Genomic DNA, 21,476 nt, shown 5'->3' with positions numbered 1-21,476 from the left:
AAACCCAACTATAATCCAACGGTACTCCCCTTTATACCTGTATTCCTTATACTTTATTGTAAAGTTCATAACAATGATATAGCTAATGGGTACATGATTTGCTCTCCATCTCCCTCTCGCTAGCTTTCCTAAGCATCTCACCACAGTTACACCACATGTCGTCCCTTGTGCAATGCTTTGTGTCAGAGCTGAGATGCCTCCTGCATTGGAATATCCAAACCATCAAGTTCAGTGCTCCAATACCATTCCCCATGGTTCCACCCAGCACTCCTAAACTATCGCCCATGGCAACCCCAAAGCCAGTGCCATTACACCATCCCCAGCTCCAGTTAACAGAGCTGCTACGCCATTACTTAAAAATCCTACTCATCGAAAACCTTTGCACCACTCACTACACCGCCTGCCAAAGACAATGCCTCTACCCATTAACTACAGTTCCCCTTACACAGGGAGGGCTTCAATACCTTTACCCTCACAGGCCGTGCTTCAACCTCATTCGACAGAGCATCCCACCTCCAGTGAGTGGTCCAACCCCTTTCATCCAATTTGCACATAGCCACCTCAACAACTTGCATGCTGCCAGCCAGTGCCCCAAACTATTTACAGTACTGGTATCCGTGCCCTGCCAACATAGCCTTACTCCTTCAGAAGCGATCTGAAAGATTTTGGAGTTAAACTCCACGTCTAGTGTCCAGACCACGCTTACACGGTTCCATGTAATATTGTCCCCGCAAAAATGTCTCCTGACAAAAAAGTCGCAGTTTTTTGGTGGAGAAATTATTATATTGAACATGCGAGGGACAAACCCCTGAATTATTATTTTCTTCTTACAAGGGGAGTAGGGGACATCCCCGCAACCCATCCCGATACATATGTCACCATATATAATGACCCCAATGGCTTTTCCCGGCAACATTATGTATGGGGACATTATTACCTGATACCGCTTACACACAGTCACCTCTACAGACACCATCTTTTTATAAGTAATCTTTGCACGCTTCTGGTGACCTCACCTGATTACTGATGAAGAGCGATATGTCCTCATCATCCTGGATCTCCTTGCGGATGCGCTCCTTCAGCAGGCCGTCCCGAGTCAGGATAGAGATGGCTCTCATCATGAAAGAGAGAAACAGGTTCATGTGGATGTAGTTCCGCGTGCATCTCAGCTTCCTGCTCACAGATCAGAGACCAGGAAACACCAGTCAGCCAATTAGACTTAGGAGGGAGGGCTCAGACATAACTAAGCAAATCAGGGCTCAGGAAAAACCAGAACATCCACAGTTGAGGCCCACTTATAAAGAAAAGTACACATTAAGGACACTTTATCTTGGTGATATCTTTTATGAGGAGAGACATATTGGAGAAAGAAGAGTCTCCTGCATAGTGATAGCCTTCCATGAGTGATGACGACATGAGGTCTTTCTGAGATAAGGTTGGCATCCATCAGGGGGATCACGTATAAAAGGCTGGTTTACATTTAAAATTAATTTTTTAAATAAATGTCCCCATTATGCTCCCTCCAAAACCTTACATCTGCATCACTCAATCTCATTGGCATGTTTCCGTTCTTCTCTTACATAGGGGCCGTAACCACTCTGGAACTTTCAACTTCCCTTTTGGAACTTCCTACCGGCTACCAGGACAGCCAATCACAACCACCATTCTTTTCTGAAAGACTTAAAAGAGACTGTCACCTATTGGTACATTCTAGCCTGCCTATGTGCATGCCCTGCTCCCTGTCAAGCATCCTCATCCTCATGCTGCTTCCGGTGGCACTAAATGCACAGGCGGGCCATCGGGAATCCCCAGTGTTTCCCCTGCAAATATGAAACCAATACTGGTGCTATGGCTGGAAGACAAGCAGAAAGCAACATGAACCCGACCACAAGCACACACCTCATGGAGGTCCTCCGGCACCCAGTGTGAAAAAACAGAACTGGCCTATGCAAGTAAAACAATATGCAAATAGGTGGATGGGGGCGTGGGGGGAATGGATGTCTCTATATCATTATCGCGATATGACCAACGAAAAACCTTTTTAGAGAAGGAGTTCTCTGCAGGCAGACTAAGGTCTCATGAGTTAAGGAAAGAGTTCACACACTTAAGCCTATACCTCGTTTTCCTGAACTTGGTGCTGGGCAGAGGCTCACAACGAGAGCAATCTCGGACTACGTGTAGTCGGAGAAAGCGAGTTTGCAATGCACATTACATTTTCCTGTAAACCATACAGAGGACCTATTAAGAAATATCTAAGACATTTATAGAATCAGTTGTCATTGAGGATCCGAGCAATGGCATTTACTTATGGCCAAAGACAAGAAGGATAACTTTCATTTGCAACTATCATTAAAAGGGAGGACCATGAGTATGGGTATCGTACCCTTGGCTGACCCATAGCGAGTACATGCCTAGGGTTCTTTATACAATTACAGGGAGGAGTTTTATGGAGTGTAATTACCAGATAATTTAATTGGATACATAAAAGTTATGAGATTGTTTGATATCATAGATGAGATTAGATATGAATATTGTTGTGTGTATACATTGTTTTCCTTGTCTAATCGGGTAATCCCATCGCTCACCTTAAAAATCCAATTAATGCAGCTGATGCAGTAACACTAAACAAGCAAAGTAAGTTCAAAGACCCATGTACTCAGATCCGACTACACAAACCTTTGGGACCCATAATACCATGCCTCATGCTGAAAGAGAAGCGTGTGAAGACAGCCAGGAATGAGAAGGACAAGTTGTGGTCCAGGGTAGACTTTTTTTAAGAGCTCACATTCCATATCCTGGCCAAAGACAGGGAATTTAACAAAGCAGTAACCAAATTGTGGTGCTGTATTCCGAGTTTCCAATGGAGGGGTTAACAGCACTGTCTGACAAGCGCATCGAGACTTCTCCTACTTGAAAAACAGGATCATTGGACAAATTCCAAACACCAAAGTAAAAGGAGGAACGTGGTGACGATGGCCAAGCAACATTCTTTCCTGACAACTCCATAGATTCTTACTACTCCCAAACGTAATGTGCCAACCAAAGAGTTATATTAGAATGAGGTTATCATGCTGGATGTAGAATTTGACTATGTGAGTGTAATTCTGGGCGAGGATGACTTGGTGGCTGATCTCACATATCCACAAAGGTGCTGGTTTTACAGGGCATCTAATTCTGCAAAAAAGTAATTCTAAGAAAACGGAAAAATGTGGAAAAGGCCAAAGTATGCAGAATGGGTTTCAGACCTAAGATCGGTGGCCAGAATCGAGAGATTTACTCTCTATAGAAGCAAAAAGATATATTTATTCCAATCCTTTGTTCTTTGCCTTTCTCTCCAATTAGAGATCAGGATTAACCATGTGTAAAGTAGGCTTGTATAAACAAAAAAACAGCTAACTCAGCACCACCTGCTAGGTCAAATCCCCTTTAAACAGCATCACAGGAAACCCAAGGAAGGTCCATTTGTGGATCGTCAAGTGCCCGCAGCTAATTCGAGGCAGGGATCGACCCTAGAAGCGCCATAGGAGGGAATATGCCTTTCTTATGGAATGTTTGCTACTAAAAAGGGAGACTGTCTTAGTGAACACAGGGTAACAGTCTCTTAAATGCAATGCCATCAGCGGGAGTATCGAACACGGCTGGCCTGGACAAAGTAGAAGAGGTACTGAATGTTCTATTTCATCTTCTTATTCCAGCTCCTCTTTAATCTTCCTCAGGAGTGTGGATGAGGTTCTGCTGCGTGACTAATATCAGAGCAAACACAACCAGCATTGTTGTGCCAGGGACTCCAGACATAGGGGCTCACATACCTACTTTCCACACTTCTATGTAATGATGCACACCCCATTGGTGATCCTGTCCGATAAAGACAGCACTATGCTCAAGCAGGCCCACCCTACACACAAAGGTAGGATGAGAATGCAAGCCCACCCTCCACCCAAAAACTTGAGTGCAGGAAGACCCACAAACAGGATATGTACACAATAATCCTGATGCACATTGCAGGTGTTATGGTGGCACGTCAGCATCAAACATTCCCTACTGTGAAGAGCACAAAAGCCTTCTCCTATGAAAAAAAGTCATGATTGGACATCGGCTTACTGTGAGAGAGCTTCCACGATGCCCTTTACATAGAGGAAATGGAGAAGAAAAGGAAATACATTGAAAAGACTGATCGAGACCTCAGTAGAGCCATTTTCAACAAGAGAGGGGTGTTGAATATAATACTTGCTCACATCCCTTTCAAATGCAGCACCTCCGGGGATAGTTGCTGTTTACTTTGGATGCACGGAAACAATGGTATATTATAGAAGTAGTTCCTTAAAGCAAAAAGCTACTAATCAAGAAGATACATTTAGGCCAGTTTTGCTCCAAGAAGATACATTTAGGCCAGTTCTGCTCCAAGAAGATACACGTAGGTCAGTTTTGCTCATTTGGTGAACTGGACCTAGAGGTAAGGAATTTGAGATAAGGACAATGGAAATAAAACAGAGATGTGTGGTGCATGGGTGTGGCCACTCTATACGGTGCAGGAACAGGCCAAGGATAGAGCTACATGTGGAGACCTGAAGGTAATGTGCAAAGGCCCCTATTAACTACTTGCAACACTCTATCCTATATACGCATCATTTCTGTGCATTGGGGACTAGGCATGAGCACTGTTAGGGTGGTTTTCCCCAGCTCTCGGCTGAGGGCTGTGAAGAGACCGAACCTAAGCAGAAGGGAAGGGTGATCACCCAGTTAGACCAAAACTCTCTCAGTGGCTAACCTAGCAGAGCAGCTATACTTCACTCTTTTGAGAGGAGGAATTCATACCAAAGTACATTTAATCCAACACATTTACCAATAAAATACACTACATGTAACATACTTTAAACATATGTAGTTATGTCTTTAGTATTGCATTGGGATAAAAATAAGCAGTCAATAAGTACTTTAAAATATATAGACAAAGTTTATAGCAAAATGCAGTAAAGGGAAAAGACATAGATTCCACCTCAAGAGGCACAGTATAGTAAACTACCCTAACAAGTGCACACTACGCCTACTTGGGTCTTAAAAAGAGGGGAAGAAAACGGTTAGGTCAATAAAGGAATAAAGCTCAAAAATGCAAACACAACAGACAATACAGTTTATCTGCAGTAGTGGGTGGTGTGAGAAACCTGTGGGTATACTCATACCTACTCCCCTTGGATCCTCTTTTCAGGTGGTCATGGAAAGGCCATTGCTTTTGGATCCTGACCCTGGGGTTGGAGGTGCGAGGGAGGATCACCTGGGTGAAGTGTCCTCAGGGATTGGGAAGAGGATATCCACAGGCAAGACATGGTATCCCTCTTTTCAATTTGAGAACCAACATCACCCTCTCGTTGCCTTTACAGGCTTTTGTACACCCTCTCCCCTCAATTCCTCTCATTCATTCCACTATAGTACTGGGACGAAGCAGAGGCGACTAGGAGTAATGCACACAAATAGATCCTTTCACCATTCTAGTACTGAGACATCGGAGACTGGTGAGTGAGGAAAAGGGATCACTTGAACCGGGCGCTCCTGGGGCTGTTACGTGCAAAAAGGGAATGCTGAATGCACGAGAATTAAGGTGCAAGACACAGTAAACCAAAGTAAATGATTTTTGATATGTACTGCAAAGTGTGAGCGAACAAGTATTGGAAACTTTTGAATACCAAACAGAATGAGAGGTTTTGGTGAGCATAGAAAAGCGGTTAATGAACCAATGTACACACGACAAGCTATTTTGAAGAGTGAATATCATATATTGCAAGTTAAGAGAAAATCTGATAAAATGCAATATAAAGCAAGAATAGAACATTGCGAAGGAGTGTGAAAGCAACATGGTGAAGGGAAAAGAGCACCACAAAGTGACCTGCATAACTGAACTCATGGTGACAACGTCCAGAGACTGGCAGAGTGAAACACATTGTGGCAAAGCCAAAAGGCTGGCAAAGAGAGAGCCAAGCGAGTGTGAATCAGAACACTGGTGCAGCTGCAGAAGAACCTGTGTAGACAAGCAAGCCCAGGGTGACCCGTTGCATGACCTGTAATGGGTAAACCGTGCGGTCCGATAACTGCGCCTAGAGCGGGTGTACCCTATGTGTGAAAGCCAAAGAAATATACAGAAAGTAATAGCAGGGCCCTGAAAGAGATTGCTAAAGTAAGGCAAAAGAAAGCAATCTCTATGAACTGTCAATAACTAGAAGGAGTATAAAGTTGACCGGGAACTGGTTTTCAATATTGAGAGACTGACCTTAAGTACAAGTTGGCCAGCTGAGAAAGCTGGTGTCTTGGGAGGGGAGAATCCTGAGACTCATTTTGAACTGTGTTGTTTTCTTATAGAAAGGAACCCTGAGAACCCGTTTTGGAACTGCGATGTGTTCTTGGGGAAGGGAACCCTGAGATTCCTTTTGAGATTTTGTGGAACTGTTGTGAACTTGGGGAAGGGGAGCTGGAAAGTAAGCCCAGAGCTGGAAGAAGCTCAGAACTTTATTTGTAACACTATTTCTTTTGTTGCTGACATTCCTGCACATTGTTTAGGTTTAATTGTAAGGCCAAGTATAGGTTTTGGACACAGACCGCCTTTTAAGTTGAACTTTCTGGCTCAGACTATACTTAGGGCCTCATTACACAGATGGCGGTGGACCAAGGTGCTAGTAGCACCTTGGTCCATGCCGGTAAAATACTGGCACCGCCTTGGTGGAAAGGGGAATTACCGCCCTATTCCAAGGTTGGTGGGGCGGTAATTCCCCCTTCCCCCATTGCCCTTCCCCATTCCCATTTTTGCCCCATAGGGCATAATGGGAATGGGGAAGGTGTTAATTACAGCACCGCAAATTGCGGTACCGTAATTAGCTCCCTGGTCCCTTTGCGGGTTGGTTTTTAACGCCTGCAAAAAGCAGGCGTTAAATTCCCCAACCCGCAAAGGGACCTCGTAGTAAGGTGGTAAGGTTTTACTGGTACCGGTAAAATACCGGTACCGGTAAACCCTTACCGCCATCCGTGTAATGAGGCCCTTAGTTTCTTTAGGTTGAAACAAGAATTTCAACCACATTTCACTCATCGTAAGGATGATATCCCAGCCAGAATACTCTTTACAACTCCCTGCTCGCCTATAAGGCAACACCTGTCTGCCAATCTGCAAAACTATGCAGCTCAGGTGGGTTGGTCATGGCTAGACATGCGATAAAAATGATGCCCAAGAAATAAATAGAAAACAGCTTGTCTATTGCTATGGCCCTCCCTATTGGAACAAGGCGGCAGTCCGGACCGTCCAATACTCTTTCAGTTCAGAAAAGAATCTAAGCCCTTCTCTTCAGTAAATACCTAGCTTCATTGCTTTCCCCAGCACATCCCACCGTTGTGGCCTTAACGTCCCATGCCACATATTGTAACCCACCCACCTTACCTCATATGTTACAGTCAACAACATGTACATATGTAGTTCTGCTCTGTTGATTCCTAGCCAGGTGTTCTCTATATAAAACCCAAATACAAATACTGAGCCTGATTAGGTCTACTCCCAAACACATGGAACCGCACCCCTGTGAACATAACCACCGATGGGATCAAGACCCCAGGACCCGAGGAGAGGTACTCACATTGCTAGTTGCTCTGAATTTAGCCCAGGAATTGCAGGTGCACAGGTGAGTTTGGCTGACGGGTTTAGGTCTGGCAAGCAGCGATTGAGGGCTCGGAGTGGTGTGACCGAAACCCATGACCCATCAAGGATCCAGACAAAGAAGACTAAACAAAGTAGATACCAGCAAAGATGACCCACAAGGCCGAGACTCAGTTGCAATGAAAAAAGCAACCAGAGCAAGGAAGAACCCAGCAGGGGTCAAAGGTCAACCCGGGGGATGAGGAGGGTACAGCCCCTAACAAGAAAATGGTCCTGTGACAAAGCCGAAGGCTACAGGTGACCTAAGATGTGCCACAAGTGAGATGAGGCAGAGCAGCAGAATTCTGCATTGACTTCAAAGCTAGGAAGACCACAAGGGTCCCCCATTTTAGGCACTTGGCAAAATGTTGTTACTAGTGATCCAACAACTGCAGGCGAGGAAGAGTCCAACAAGGACAGCCAGTCGAAGCAGCTAGGAAAAAATTAAGAAGCAATGGATGGGATTCCAGCAGCAGGGAGGAGCGGTATGCACAGCATAAAGAGCCAGGGTCCAGCCAGAATGACCCAATCTGGAACTTCAGCAGCAGCCCATATTCCAACATTCATCAAACACGAACCAGGAAAGGGTCTCAGGAATGCCCAATGTTTCCCACTGATAACACATTCACTCTGGGGCTAGACTAAGCTAGCCTCCATTTCCACTCCAGACAGCCCACAAAATGTTCAGTTGTCAGTCAATCAGGTTATCCACTAAACACCACCAAACACACAGGCACTTCTACACTGGCTGTAGATTGGGAAGTCTGCAGGCATTTGAACCAGTCTATACCTATTTAAACAACAACCAATGGTGCTTTTATGGGCCCATGATGAGCCCACGTGAGCAAAACGGCCATTTTGGCTGTGCCTCATGATCCACCTAGACAAAGGGATGGTCAGAATAGAAATGGCTTCCATATAGATGAATTTGGCAGCTACTAATGCAGTAAAAGTGGCTACAAACTTGGGGTATCCAAAACGAAACCACAGTTTTATTTTAATTCAACTTTGGAAGAGAAGTTACAGCACATTAATTTGACTTTGCTTTCCTATGTTTTTAGAAAGGAATGCAAACATTAATGGTTTATCTAACAAGGTTCCTAGAGCAATTACTAATACCTATGATCCAGTTATCCAGTCTGGGAAAAGATCATTAAGAAGAGATGTGTGGGTATTTAAATCACATCAGCTAGGGAGTGATTACCATGAGAAGGCAAGGAACCTAAGGCAAACCTATAAAACTGGATTAAATGCTATAGACATGCTCATCTACAGATGGAGGGTGAAAAGATGCTATAGGTTGTGTTGGCTAAATAAACTGCAATTTTTGGGCTTTGATAAATGATTTGTCAAGATCTCAAGAATCCTGGCAAAATATTTGATATCGGAAGGATTATGGGAACAACACTGTAAGAAGGAATCAGAGAATACTATTCTCCTTCCGTTGTCTGATTGTGCTTGGTCTCTTAACTTCACTATCGAAGATAATTAGATGATTGTCAGACAATCTTCCAACTCTAATCCACCTTTGCCCAATGGTAAGAAGGGAGACAGAATTGACCCCTTGAACTACTGGCCAATCTCTCTCCTGGATAGTTACAGCAATATCTGTGCCTCAATATTATTAAGGGAAATTGAGTCCTGGGCTCTCTGTGTGGGGCACTTACAAAAGTTTCAAACGGGTTTCAGAAAGAAATCGTATAAAACATTAAATGGCGTTGTACTAAAACTAAACTGTTTGCAGGAAAACGCATGGGGGTCTGTTTCAGTGACGGTTTTTGTGGCAGAAGTTGACTTTTCTCAGACATTCTATTCATTTAGTAAATCTTTATTATGGACAAAGCTTAGAGACTGGAACTTGCCAGGTCTGCTGCTGGCTGTCTCTGTACACCTCTTGAGGGGAGTTCCTTACAGGTTAGATTGAACAGGCATGGTGCTTTAACTGATAGGTTTGCAACATATAGAGGACTTAAGCAGGAATGTGTTCTTGCCCCTTGCCTGTTCAATCCATACCAGTCAGATTTGGGCGGTCACTTGCAGCAGTCTAGTTTTGCTCTGTCTAGGATTTTCACATTGCCTTTGCTTTCGCTCACCTACGCAGACGACTTCATACTCCTAGATCAGACACAGATTATAATGCAGCGAATGTTAAACTCAGCCAGGTTGTATGCTAAAAGCAATGAATTACTGATTAACAGAAAGAAAAACAATATAATAAATTTCTGTCAGAATTTCAAAAACCGGTGAGCTTACATGGGTAATGGACAGACAGGAGATCCGCCCAGTGCCCAAGATCACCTATTTGGGCCTATGGATGTTTCCCCAAAAGAAACTCGAGCTCTATTAAGGGTGCTGGATAGGGCACTCTGGGTCCTCTTCCTGCTCCTACCTATGAGGCTAAGAACCTTGGGGTCATCTTAGACTCCACCCTCTCCTTCTCTCCTCACATCTCTGACATCTCTAATAAGTCAAACTATCAGCTGCACCTCCTCAGAGGTATTCTTCCTTTCCTCACTTTCCCCCAGAGCCTCACTGTCTCCAGGCCTCTGGTCCTCTCAAGGCTGGACTACTGCAACAGCCTCTTTCTAAATCTTCCTGCCTCTACACTCCGTCCTCTACAACTTATCCAGAACAGGACTGCAAATCTTGTCCTTGGCCTCAAGCCTAGGGATTGTATCACTCCAGCTCTAAATTCTCTTCACTGGCTCCCGGTAGCGGCAAGGATCAAGTTCAAGACCTTCTGCATTGTCCACAAGGCTTTCTGGGGCCTGTGGCCGCACTACCTCCAACTCTCTCTTCCAAAGTATCTCCCTTCTTGAGATCTCCGCTCATACACCTCGAATTCTCTAAGGGTCAGTTGCTTTTCCAAGCAGAGAGTTGGGAGCAGATCTCTTTCTTCGGATGGGACCTCCCTCTGGAACAGCCTCCCTGCCTCGCTTAAACTTGAGTAGAACTATCTATAGTTCCGGAAGCAACTCAAGACCTTCCTCTTTGCTTCTGCTTTCTCTCTTCCTCGTCCCTTCTGATGACCTGTCTCTTCATGCACTGGTTCACCGGGCCACCCTATGAACCTGGGCCCATGTCCCTGCCTGTCCAGTTGCACCTTGCACTGCCTCTTGGCTCCCCAAGCACTTTTTGTTTGTATCTGTAACCCTACAGTATCCTCTCCCTGAACTTATTAGCCACCCGTTGGCTGCAGTTTCTGATTACCTGCACTGAGCCAACCGCTGGCTGCACTTTTTGATTGCCTGCACTTCTCCATTCCACCTTTCCCCGTTTGCACTTCTCCCCTTCCCTGCGCTCGCATGATATGAATGACACTAGGCCTAGTCAGATAGTTGTTTTGCCCTCCATCTGTTTTCCCCCTCCTTGTCTTGTCACGCCTAGAAACACATGTGTACAGGCGCGTCATAAATGACATATCATATCATAGCATATCATATCAATTAGTTGTACAGATGAAAAAAAATCAAAGCTAAGTATTGCAGATTTTCTTTTATTCCGCTGACGGATTTTTATAAAATGAAAGTAGATCCTGCAATACTATATGGCATGGAAATTAACTTAATATCTTCTTAGTTTGGGAGAAGGTGGAATCCAGAATATGGAAGAGAGGGCTAGGTCTGCCAGATGGCCCTCCAATTTGAAATGGGCCTAGCTCAATGGGTTGCTGGCTCAAATGGAAGCTTCTCATCTTCTATAAATCTTTGCTGGATCCCCCGAAAAAATATTATTTGTAGCTCTTTCTCATATTCTGACCTGCATGCCCTATGGTCATGTGAATCATTTTAAACAATGTGCTGAAACTGTTCTTGCTGTTAGTTGTCAATCGGCCTTGAGCCTGATTAATAATCCAGGATTTGGTAAAAAAATCTCTATTTGAAATTAACTGGATGAAGACCACTCAGAAAGTTTGGGTCTAAAAACTGTATAAGAGCCTTTTCTCATTGACAACCCCTTGAGAACTTTGCCACAGCATTTAAAGTAGTTCCCCAATGCCTACTGGCATACATTTCTTCGTTATAGATTGAATCTCCTCCTCCCTATGGGGGAAATACCAAGATTAGGTTGAATAATGGAATTGTGATATCTGTAAAATGGAGGACATGGTCCAGATGAGAGAGCATATACCAACTCAGTGTATAGCCCTTCAGACTTATAGATTACTATAATTGCTTTTTTATAATGCACTTAACATATTACTTATAATGAGGACAACTGATCCACAAGTCCCAGCCCAGCATGCAAATAACGGTTGCCTGGAAAGCCAGCTATGTTTCAGGTTTGGCCAGTTTGCTGCAGCTTTGATAGTCACTTGTCAAGTATTTCCTCTACAAAATTAGGTTGCTTGGAATTGTGGCAAAATAAACACACTTACATATGTATAAGCCTGAAAAAAGAAAAAAACTGAGAAATCTATATACTTTTCACGATCAAGTTTTAGAGGGAACCTTTAATATGAGGTCGAACTGCATGAAGCAAGTACACACATTCAGGAAGGAGGAGCTACACGCACTAATAGGGACGCGTGGATGATGAACGTTTAACACGCAGTTAGCAATGTTGTTTAAGTTCTATCCTTGACTGACTTCTGGGGCTATATTTTATAAACTGAAACACAGATTTCTCAGTGGAATAGGCAGGCGAATATTCTATAGGCACCCAGCAAATTGCACAGAATTAGTTGAATGCCCTGTCTTCGGGGATTGGTCCATAACTCCAACAGCCAATTTGCACTCCGCAGAAGAGGAAAACTGTAAAAATTGGAAGAATCGATTAAATGTGTAATGAAACAGTGGAATATCTGACATCAGTGGACATGTCATAGGGCTTCTTTACGAGGTTGGTGGTAACCCGCCGGTGCTGCCGCCGCCTGATAACCCAGTGCCACTGCAATAGCACAAGTGGCGGCAGAACGGTAAATCCCCATTCCCATTGAGTCCCATACGACTCCATGGGAAAGGGGACACTGAAGTACCGGCACAGTTGCTAATGGTGCCGGTGCTTCAGTGAGAGACATGCCTTTAGGGGCCTGACTTCCCGGCAGGTCAGGCTTGCCGGAGGATCTGCGCCCCTACTGGCATTCTCATAGTACGGCGGCGGTCAGGAAAGGTTGCTGGTATGTTGCTACCGGCACCCTTATAATCTAGGAATGGCTCAAGGTGGACAAATTTGCATCCACGATCATCACTTGTCAAGTATTTCCTTTCTCCAAAATTATCTGGTTTGGCACTGTGGCAAAATAAGACCAATCTACACATTTACATTCTCTGTAACAAGGAGAGAAAGAAACACTGAAATGCACGTGTGTGTGTCATGACTCAATTAAGCGGTACAGCTTAGGCATGATATCTATGTGGAAAGAGCAATTACATGAATTTAGACAGCAGTTAAAAGCAACAATTAGAAGTGTCAATGATCAACATTTCTCCCAAGCAGTTCACACTAATGTCCTTCAGTTGCTGTTTCTGCCGTTACATGAACTCTGGACATGCGTTTATAAAAACGCAAACACTGAAAAGAGGGAGGGAGAATTTATGTAGGCACATGACACGTTTGCTTGTGTTGCAAAACTGAAAGTCATGCAAAGAGATGTCTGAAAACATGGAACAGGCCTATGAAAAAAATAGCGCTGTTATATGCTGAAAGATAACGCCAACATAGGTTCTACAGCTGGCCATGCCTGATCAGTATTGCATTATTAAATGGTAGTAAGCAGCAGGTGCCATTAATGGAATATTGGGGATTCTTTTTAAATTAGTTGTTGGAAGACATTGCTTTTAAATCAATGGGCCTCTGTTATGTATAACATCAAATAAATGATCGCTCGTAGTCGTTATGCTTCCAGTATTAAAGTGGAGATTTATTTATCGTTAGGAGTCCCCGGTAGTTCCGCCCTGCACAGTCCAGCTTGTCTCGCGTGTGATTCTCGAACCCAAGGTTAATTTCGAGAATCACACGCCAGCCAAGCCCAAGTACAAACACTATGCATTATAACAGCCTCACTATAAATTGGCCAGTCCGGAAATAAAGTGCTGATAAAACATGTACCAGCACTTTTCCGGATCGGCCAACAATAGGTTTGCCGGTAGGCTGGAGGATATACCTCCAGCTAATTGGCGACTCGGTAACACTGATACCGGTAATACCGGACAATCCCCCCATGGAGTCCTAATGGGGACTTACCAGTGTTTCTACCACTTGGAATCTGCTGGTAAGAGCAGGTGGCAGAAACGGTACTACAGTTTGCCAGTTTCCTGCCGGTAGTTCACTTCTACGGGATACCGGCAAACCCGTAATGAGGGCCAATGTCTTTAAGCACACTTGATTACGACATTTTTATTGCACCGGAAGCTGATTTATAGCAGTACCTAAGTGGTTACCTTTCAGAAGAAAAGTGCTTAATATTAGTAATGGCAGACCTATAACAACAGACAGTTTGCTTTGAAAGGAGACCTGTGTGGGGTTGTATGGGGTGGATGCTACAAAGGGTTGGAAAAAAGGCATAGCATTTAGCATGCACATGAGGGTGCACTGGGTGAAGACATAATCAAACAACACCTGCAGACTTCACACCACCTCCTCCTTTCCAAAAAGTCCCATGCCCTTTGTTATGCCTCAAGGGGGGTGCTCAGGCACCCCCAGTGTGCCAAAACTCCTGAGCATAAAAATGAAGTGAAAGTTTAAAAGGCAGAAAAATGCCAGCAAAAGCAAAGTTCCCAACCAGAACTTATCTAGTAAGATGGAGCAGGAATGAGAAATATCCATAGAGAATTTCACTGCCCTCTTTGATGAATGGCACATATGACCTGTTCCCTGGAGTCTAAAAAATCAGTGACTTACTGATACTCCCACTGTGAACACACCAGGCTGCCATGGGATATGCTTGCTTCTTAGGCTGGGTGGAAGGTTGTGATGTCGCCGTGGAGCAAGAGAACAAACCAAAAGCAAACTAGTGGGGAGGTGGATAAGAGGGATGAAAAACAAAATGCCTAAGGACTCTTTTATGACCTTTGCCGCCCCCAACATGCATGGACGACAGGCAGGGATCCATATCGATGCACCTTACAGGGCCGGGAAAAACAAAGGGCACTCTCATGCTAATGGGCATCTTGGTAAAGCAGTATATGAGAAAACCATGAGATGTTAACATCAGTTCAGTCAGGAACTGTTGGGTGTCAGCCCAAAGCAGAGCTCAAGGGAAGCCAGCAGCAGAGTACTGGATAGGAAAGCCAATTAGAGTAACACTCTGATTGAGAGATTGCCTAAAGAATCTTCAATTCCCACCAGAAGCAGACTGGAACAGTCTTAGTAAAAGTTGGAAAATGCCTTCATGCACTGCCTGGAAAGAGATGAAATCTCCTCTAAGTCCACCTGAGAAAATGAGTACAATCATTTGATGTTGAGGCGAATACTCAAAACACTAGGCTTCTGTGCTAATTAACTGACACAGATTATCCCATTCTGCCGTTCCACTTCTAGAGTGCCAAGATCCCAATGGGTACTAGTGTTGAATCTGAGAAAGTCAAGAGGAGTGGAGATCATGCCTAAGAGTTGTTCATCACATGTTGAAGTCCAGAACTGAAATTGCACCTTTACGAATTGTTCCTATATTGAAGGACATCACGAGGTGAGTGATTCCCTATGAAAGCAGTTCTTGGTAGAAAAGAAAGCCCAGAGGAGGGAGTACATCGTTTACACTCTTTAATCTGGAGCTGAAGAAAAACAAGCCATTTGAAAGTGTCCCTGAAAATCGTTTAGTAAGAGAAGGAGGACCTAAGGTTGGCAGGGGTTGGGGCCAAACCAGTAGGAGACTGGCAGTTGCAGAAAAGCCTCGCAAAGACCGAGGAAGAGGTTCATGCCTGATCTCTGACACACTGTGAATCTTGACAATACAATGAGATGTTGTGGGTAAACCTCAGACTGATGGAATAGCCTCCAGAAATATTGAATACATTCTTTTGTTCTTTAATTTTAGCATTCTGGTATACTCAAGCAATTTCCCATATCTCTTAGATTTCTTTAGATTTTGGGTAGCCATATCCCAAAAACATCAGCAAAAAAGCACCACAGGCATGAACAAAAGAGCGGAATACAGTATGTAAATACCCGTGAGTGCAATCCATACAGGCAAACGAGAAGTGCCATCAAAACAGCAGATGGCTCAGAATTTTGATATGTCACTTCAGTCATGGACAATTCAATAGCATTAGGGCTTGCTTAACGCTACAATACATAAACACTGTCCGCCAACATATTGAAACCTACTGCTATCTCCTATCAGAATTCATCTTATGAAGAAAACAATTGGGTGAAAAAGTTTGACAGAAAAAATTCAAGAATTGCTACCCAAGCAGTCAGTAAAACCTTCATGGCAGTAAAAAAAAACATCTTAGAAAACCTACCCGGTTTGTCGTGCAACCTTATTATAAAGGCACCTCACCAATAACATTGGTAAAGATGATAAACTACACTTTTGGTGCCACCTCCAGAAGCTTCAATGTTCCTTGCTGCTTCCAGTGTGTAGAATTACTCTGGGCACACCCCGAACAACACTCTGTACAGATACACGCCAGCTGTCACCTTGAAACGTTCACACAGGTACAGTACCCAAATATCTACCATCAATGGCAAGGAACATTGATCCTTGATTATAATCCTGTTCAGACCTTGAAAGTTCACAAAGGCCCATAATTCAGGATTCTTTTATACACAAGAAATAAAAATGCTAAATCAGAAGAGTTCAAATAGACAATCATCCCATCATGAAAACTCTCCTGAACGAACTCATTCAAAGTCCCCTTCTCCTTTGGGAAAGTGCATGCAGTGACCACCAAATGTAACTACAACTCTATGGTGTAACCATACGTTGAGTCTGGAAGCAAAGCCTTAACTCCGTGGCTTTTGAAAAATATCAAGTAACTCCTGATACTGAGGCAGAGTTTGTGGCACTTTATGACTCTCCTTAAACCTTGAACTCCACATTAGATTCTAATACACTGTCTCACCCAGCCAGTTCTCACAAATCTCTTAACCAATGATCACAGAATGGGTGCTCCACTTTATACAAGGGATGCCTTTTTAACAGAATTGTTCCAAAATGTCGCCCTCATTTGTGCGCCTCTGCAGCCACGGCAACTTTGGAGGGCGCACAAAATGAGGGTGACATTTACTGCGCCCAAGCATAGCTGGGGTTGCAGGGGTGTCCCCCGCTTAGCATTTTGGTAGGACAAAAAAAAAAAAGAAAAGCACCCTGCGGCGTCAGCTCTAACCCACATTAGTGGGAGAAGCTGGCAGTGCAGGGATAGAAGGGTGTGGGCTGCACAAACAGAAGTGTGCCGCTGTCAAGGTAAGTGGGGCGTGGGGTTGGAAAGTATAATGCGGGCCGGGGGGATGCGGGCACAGTAATTGGCATCAACATTTTTGTTGGCGCAGTTACGGGTGGCGCAGTGATCACATAGATCCTTTTTATCCATGAGATAACAAAATTCAACAGGAGAAGCGATTAGATTAGATCAGAAACAAGCATGCCCTTGTAGCTTTGCAAGCAACCATGCAGTAACTTAGTTGGTTTACCCACTGGGCCCAATTCAAAACCATACCATCCGCAGCATTTACAACATCTATTTACGGTTTCCTGAGTCAGAAGAATATTCATTATCTTAGTACAAACCTGACCCATCTTTGTTCCTGAGCCATTAGAATCCAACAATGCTTATGCCTCAAGTGTCTTTCCAAAAAATTGTATAAGTATCACCCAACCTCCCTTTCATCAGTAGGTGATCTTATTTCCTGTCACCTGACCAGGAAGCAAAAGACAATCTTTACCCAAAGGCCTATTTTTGACACAAGAAATTTGCAACTTTAATCACCAAGGTCCCTTATGGCTTCAGAATTAGCACAACATTGCTTCTCAAACCCAAAAAATTTAGAAGAAAAATGGGGACTCCTGTTAAGATAAATAAAACCTTTAATAGAGCACGGATGTAAAACTCTGGCCAACTTATTACTTCTTTACTACCCCTCCAAAAAAGCATGTGTCATGCCCTTTCTATCTAATGGGCCTCAGCTGCTAGCTACTTAATCCTGGAAAGGAGTGTGGGAGCCCCTTTACTGAGAACGAACATGGGCCAAATACCCTGCTCTATGGAATTTCCTCCACTCAGGAGGGTCTACAACCATGTTTTAGCTCGCTGCACCCTTCATAGAAGATAAATATTAATTTGCATATCAGTCTTTGTCCCGGCCAGTCCAGCACCAAAATGATAGGCAATTCTCCTCTGAACAAGAGTACCATCAGCAAACCCAGAGACATGTTTCAGCCATCTTGGGCCTCCTCGGTAAGGTGATGCTGAGCCTCTCTAAGTCACAGTGAGCAAGGGGCCCACGTCTGTAGTACCCTTAGTTACTTAAGGTAAAACCCCAAGTTTTACAAAATTGAAAAGGAGTGTAGGAGCCCCTCTACTGAGAACGAACATGGGTCAAATACATATTCTATTGAGCTTCTTCTACTCAGGAGGGTCTACAACCCCGTTTTAGCTCACTGCGCCCTTTACAAAAGAGAAATACCCATTTTCATATCAGTCTTTGTCCCACCCACGAGGGCAGTCCAGCATCGAAACTCTAGCCAATTCATCTCTGAACAAGAGTACCATCAGCAACCCCAAAGATGTGTTTCGGCCTTGTTTGTGAATAATGCTGTCTTGAACAGTATTCTGGGCATCCAATGTAGTTGTGTTAGGTCTGGAGAGATATGATGATGTATTTTGGGTCCACTGATCAAGCGTACTGCAATAAACAGGACTGCCAGACTGTACAATTTGTGCTACGATATAGGTGTGTGTCATTCACATAACGGTACACTAATATGCCTTTTGAGCATTTATCCTAGCAACTTCATGTATATATTTATGATTAAGGGGGATAGAATGGAACCCTCAGGGAGATGAGATGGGAAGGTGGTTGATGTGAAACTACAGTGCTGGACTTTATTGGTGCCTTTAAAATAAACAGAAGGTGAACTAGCTATATACTGTGTGGGTCCAATTCTGTCTGATAGTAATTGGATCTGCAGGGTTCGATCTACTGTGTCAGACACGGTGGACAGACCTAGTGGGACCAGAAAGCAAAGACAGGAATCCCACTTGGCCATAATCTGCAGGGCATTGTCAATACTGTGTATGGTTGCAGGTTCTTTTCAACATTTTGTCCTGATACCACAGTCATTGAATATCCCTTGTTTAGCAAGCCTTTCAAAGTGTTGGTTGGCTACTGCCATCTCATTGATTATAACTATGGAGAGTAGGCTGGTGACTGGTCAGTTGTTTGAGAGTTCGTTCAACTCCAGTTTGGGTTTTTTGAGTAGAACTCACATTATTGATTTTTTGAAGGAGTTGGGAAAGATGCCCTGTAGAAGACGAAGCACCTATGACGTGGAGGAGGAGGGGGTTGAAAGGTAATTCCTGACCAGGCCTTTCCTCCCCCTTTTAGGATTCTCAAACTTAGGTGTGCCCTCCTACCTGTCTCCAACCGGCGCATTTTGAAAACTCCTATCTTGAGTGTTGTCCTCTGTCCTATTGTGCAACATGCTTGCCTCCCGCTGTCTGGTCTGCCTACTCCACTGACCTTTGCTAGTGTCTTCCCCTCTCCCTTCCACCCTCCCCCTCTCCCACTTACTCTATGGTGCTCTCTGTCTCTCCTAACTTATTCTAACTGCTTCTCTATTGACTATCCTGCTCTCCTCACTAAATCTGGTAGGAAGAAGTTTAAAAAGAACATCCTGGTCTCCAACCCAGGCCTCCCTATCGCTGACACCTACACCAGTGCCTCCCCCAAGGAAACTCTCACCGACATCCTCTTTGTCATGCCTTCTCCAGACCTATGGACCCTTCATATGGTCTCTGTGCTCTCCCCTTTCTCCTCTTCTCCCATTAATGGTGGCTGGGACGCCCTCCTGGCATGCTTCCTTTCCTCTAAGGTCCTCATTAATGTCTACTCCAATGGGACCGTCCTTGTCCAAGGCCCTCAGGCCAACCTTCACCTCTTTGATAGACGCTTCCCGCACCTCATCAACTTCCTTTCTTCTCCTGCTGTCCCCTGTCCCCTTTCCTCGTCACCCTAAAACGCAAGTGTAGGGTGGCCGGGAGGAAATGGCATGCTTCATGTACATCCTCTGACAAACTGGCCTGCTGCTTGCTGCAAAGGGAATACCGGCTCTCTGTCCTAACCAAGAAGAGAGCGCATATCAGAGCCTGTGTCTCTGTGGCATCTAACAACTCAGCTGAACTCTATAAAATCTGCAAGGAACTGGCCAATACTGCCACAGTCTCTACCTCTCTTGTCCCCTCCCAGGCCCTCTGTACGGCACTGGCGTCTCACTTCATCTCTAAAACTCAGTACATCCTGTCCTCTCTCTCCTCCTATCCCCTCCCTCCCCCACTCCCTGCTCTTCCTCTGGCCATTCGGCAGCCACCTCTCCTCCCTCTGGCCATTCGGCAGCCACCTCTCCTCACCCCTTCTCTGACTTTCCCCTGTACTCCGCAGATGAGGTTTCTAGACAAGTCTGATCTAGGAAAGTCTCGTTGAAACAGGTTCACCCCTGTTCCTCCAAAACTATCAAGGACCACATTGACTCCCTGGCTCCTGCCCTGGATGATTTCTGCAATCACTCCTTCGCCACTGGAGTCTTCCCATCCCCCCTGAATCACTCGCTTATGCACCGTCTTCTTAAGAAACCCACTGCCGACCCCTCCTGCCCGGCCAACTATCGCCCAATCTCCATCACTCCCTTCCTGGGCAAGCTCCTGGAGAAACTGGCCATCTCCCAGCTTAATCTCCACACTGAATCTCTTGGTTGTCTCCATGACCATCAGTCTGGCTTCAGTGCTGCCAGAAGCACGGAAACTTCTCTCCTGAATATCCGTGAAGACCTGCTCTCCAATCTTGACTCTAACACCCCTTGTGTCCTCATCCTGCTTGATCTCTCTTATGCCTTTGACACTGTCAACCATGCCATCCTGCTCAACTGTCTCTGTGATAACCTGGGTATCACCGGTCAGGCTCTGGCTTGGCTGATTTCTTTCCTCTGCGACCGACCCTCTCAGGTCCAACTTGGGTCCTTCCTCTCCGCTATCTTTTTCTCTACCTGTGGTGTCCCCCAGGGGTCTAACCTCTCTCCCTGGCTGTTCAACCAATACCTGGCACTCCTGGCCCACCGCATCGCCGTTCTCTGCCCCAACTTTCAATGTTATGCGGATGACACCTAGCTCATCTTCATGCTACCCTCGGCCTCCTCCTCTACTTCCCTCATCTCTGACTGTCTGTCTACTATCCAGGAGTCGTGTGCTGCCAATGACCTCTGCCTTAATGCCAGTAAGACTGAGATTTTCCTCATTGGCACACCCGCTCCCTCCTTTCCTGTAGCTCTCTGGCCAGCCTCTTGGCCCTCTTCCTGCTCCCACCTGTGAGGCTAAAAACCTTGTGGTCATCTTCCACTCTTCACTCTCCTTCTCTCCTCACATCTCTGACATCTCTAAGAAATCACACTACCAACTACAACACCCCCTCAGAGGTATTCTTCCTTTCCTCCCCTTCCCCCAGAAGCTCACTGTCTCCAGAGCTCTGGTTCTCTCTAGGTTGGACTATTGCAACAGCCTCTTTCTAAATCTGCCTGCTTCTACTCTCTGCCCTCTGCAACTTATCCAGAACAGGACTGCGAGACTTGGCCTCAAGCCCAGGGATCGTATCTCTCCAGGACTGAAATCTCTGCTCTGGCTCCCTGTGCCTGTGAGGATTAAGTTCAAAACCC

At 44.9% G+C, this 21,476-nt stretch overlaps 1 protein-coding gene across 1 annotated transcript in view; it reads right to left on the bottom strand.

The window, feature by feature from the left end:
• Positions 1-21,476, bottom strand: part of GIPR (gastric inhibitory polypeptide receptor) — a 582,639-nt gene that overhangs the window by 257,653 nt on the left and 303,510 nt on the right. Inside the window, exon 7 of the mRNA XM_069643058.1 lies at positions 1,017-1,173. Within this exon, the coding sequence (XP_069499159.1) occupies positions 1,017-1,173 (157 nt within the window). The remainder of the gene's footprint in view (positions 1-1,016; positions 1,174-21,476) is intronic.

This window comes from Ambystoma mexicanum, chromosome 2p, assembly GCF_040938575.1.
Source record: "Ambystoma mexicanum isolate Mex_15411 chromosome 2p, UKY_AmexF1_1, whole genome shotgun sequence".
Taxonomy (NCBI): Eukaryota; Metazoa; Chordata; class Amphibia; order Caudata; family Ambystomatidae; genus Ambystoma; species Ambystoma mexicanum.
This window is presented reverse-complemented; position numbering and strand designations above follow the sequence as displayed.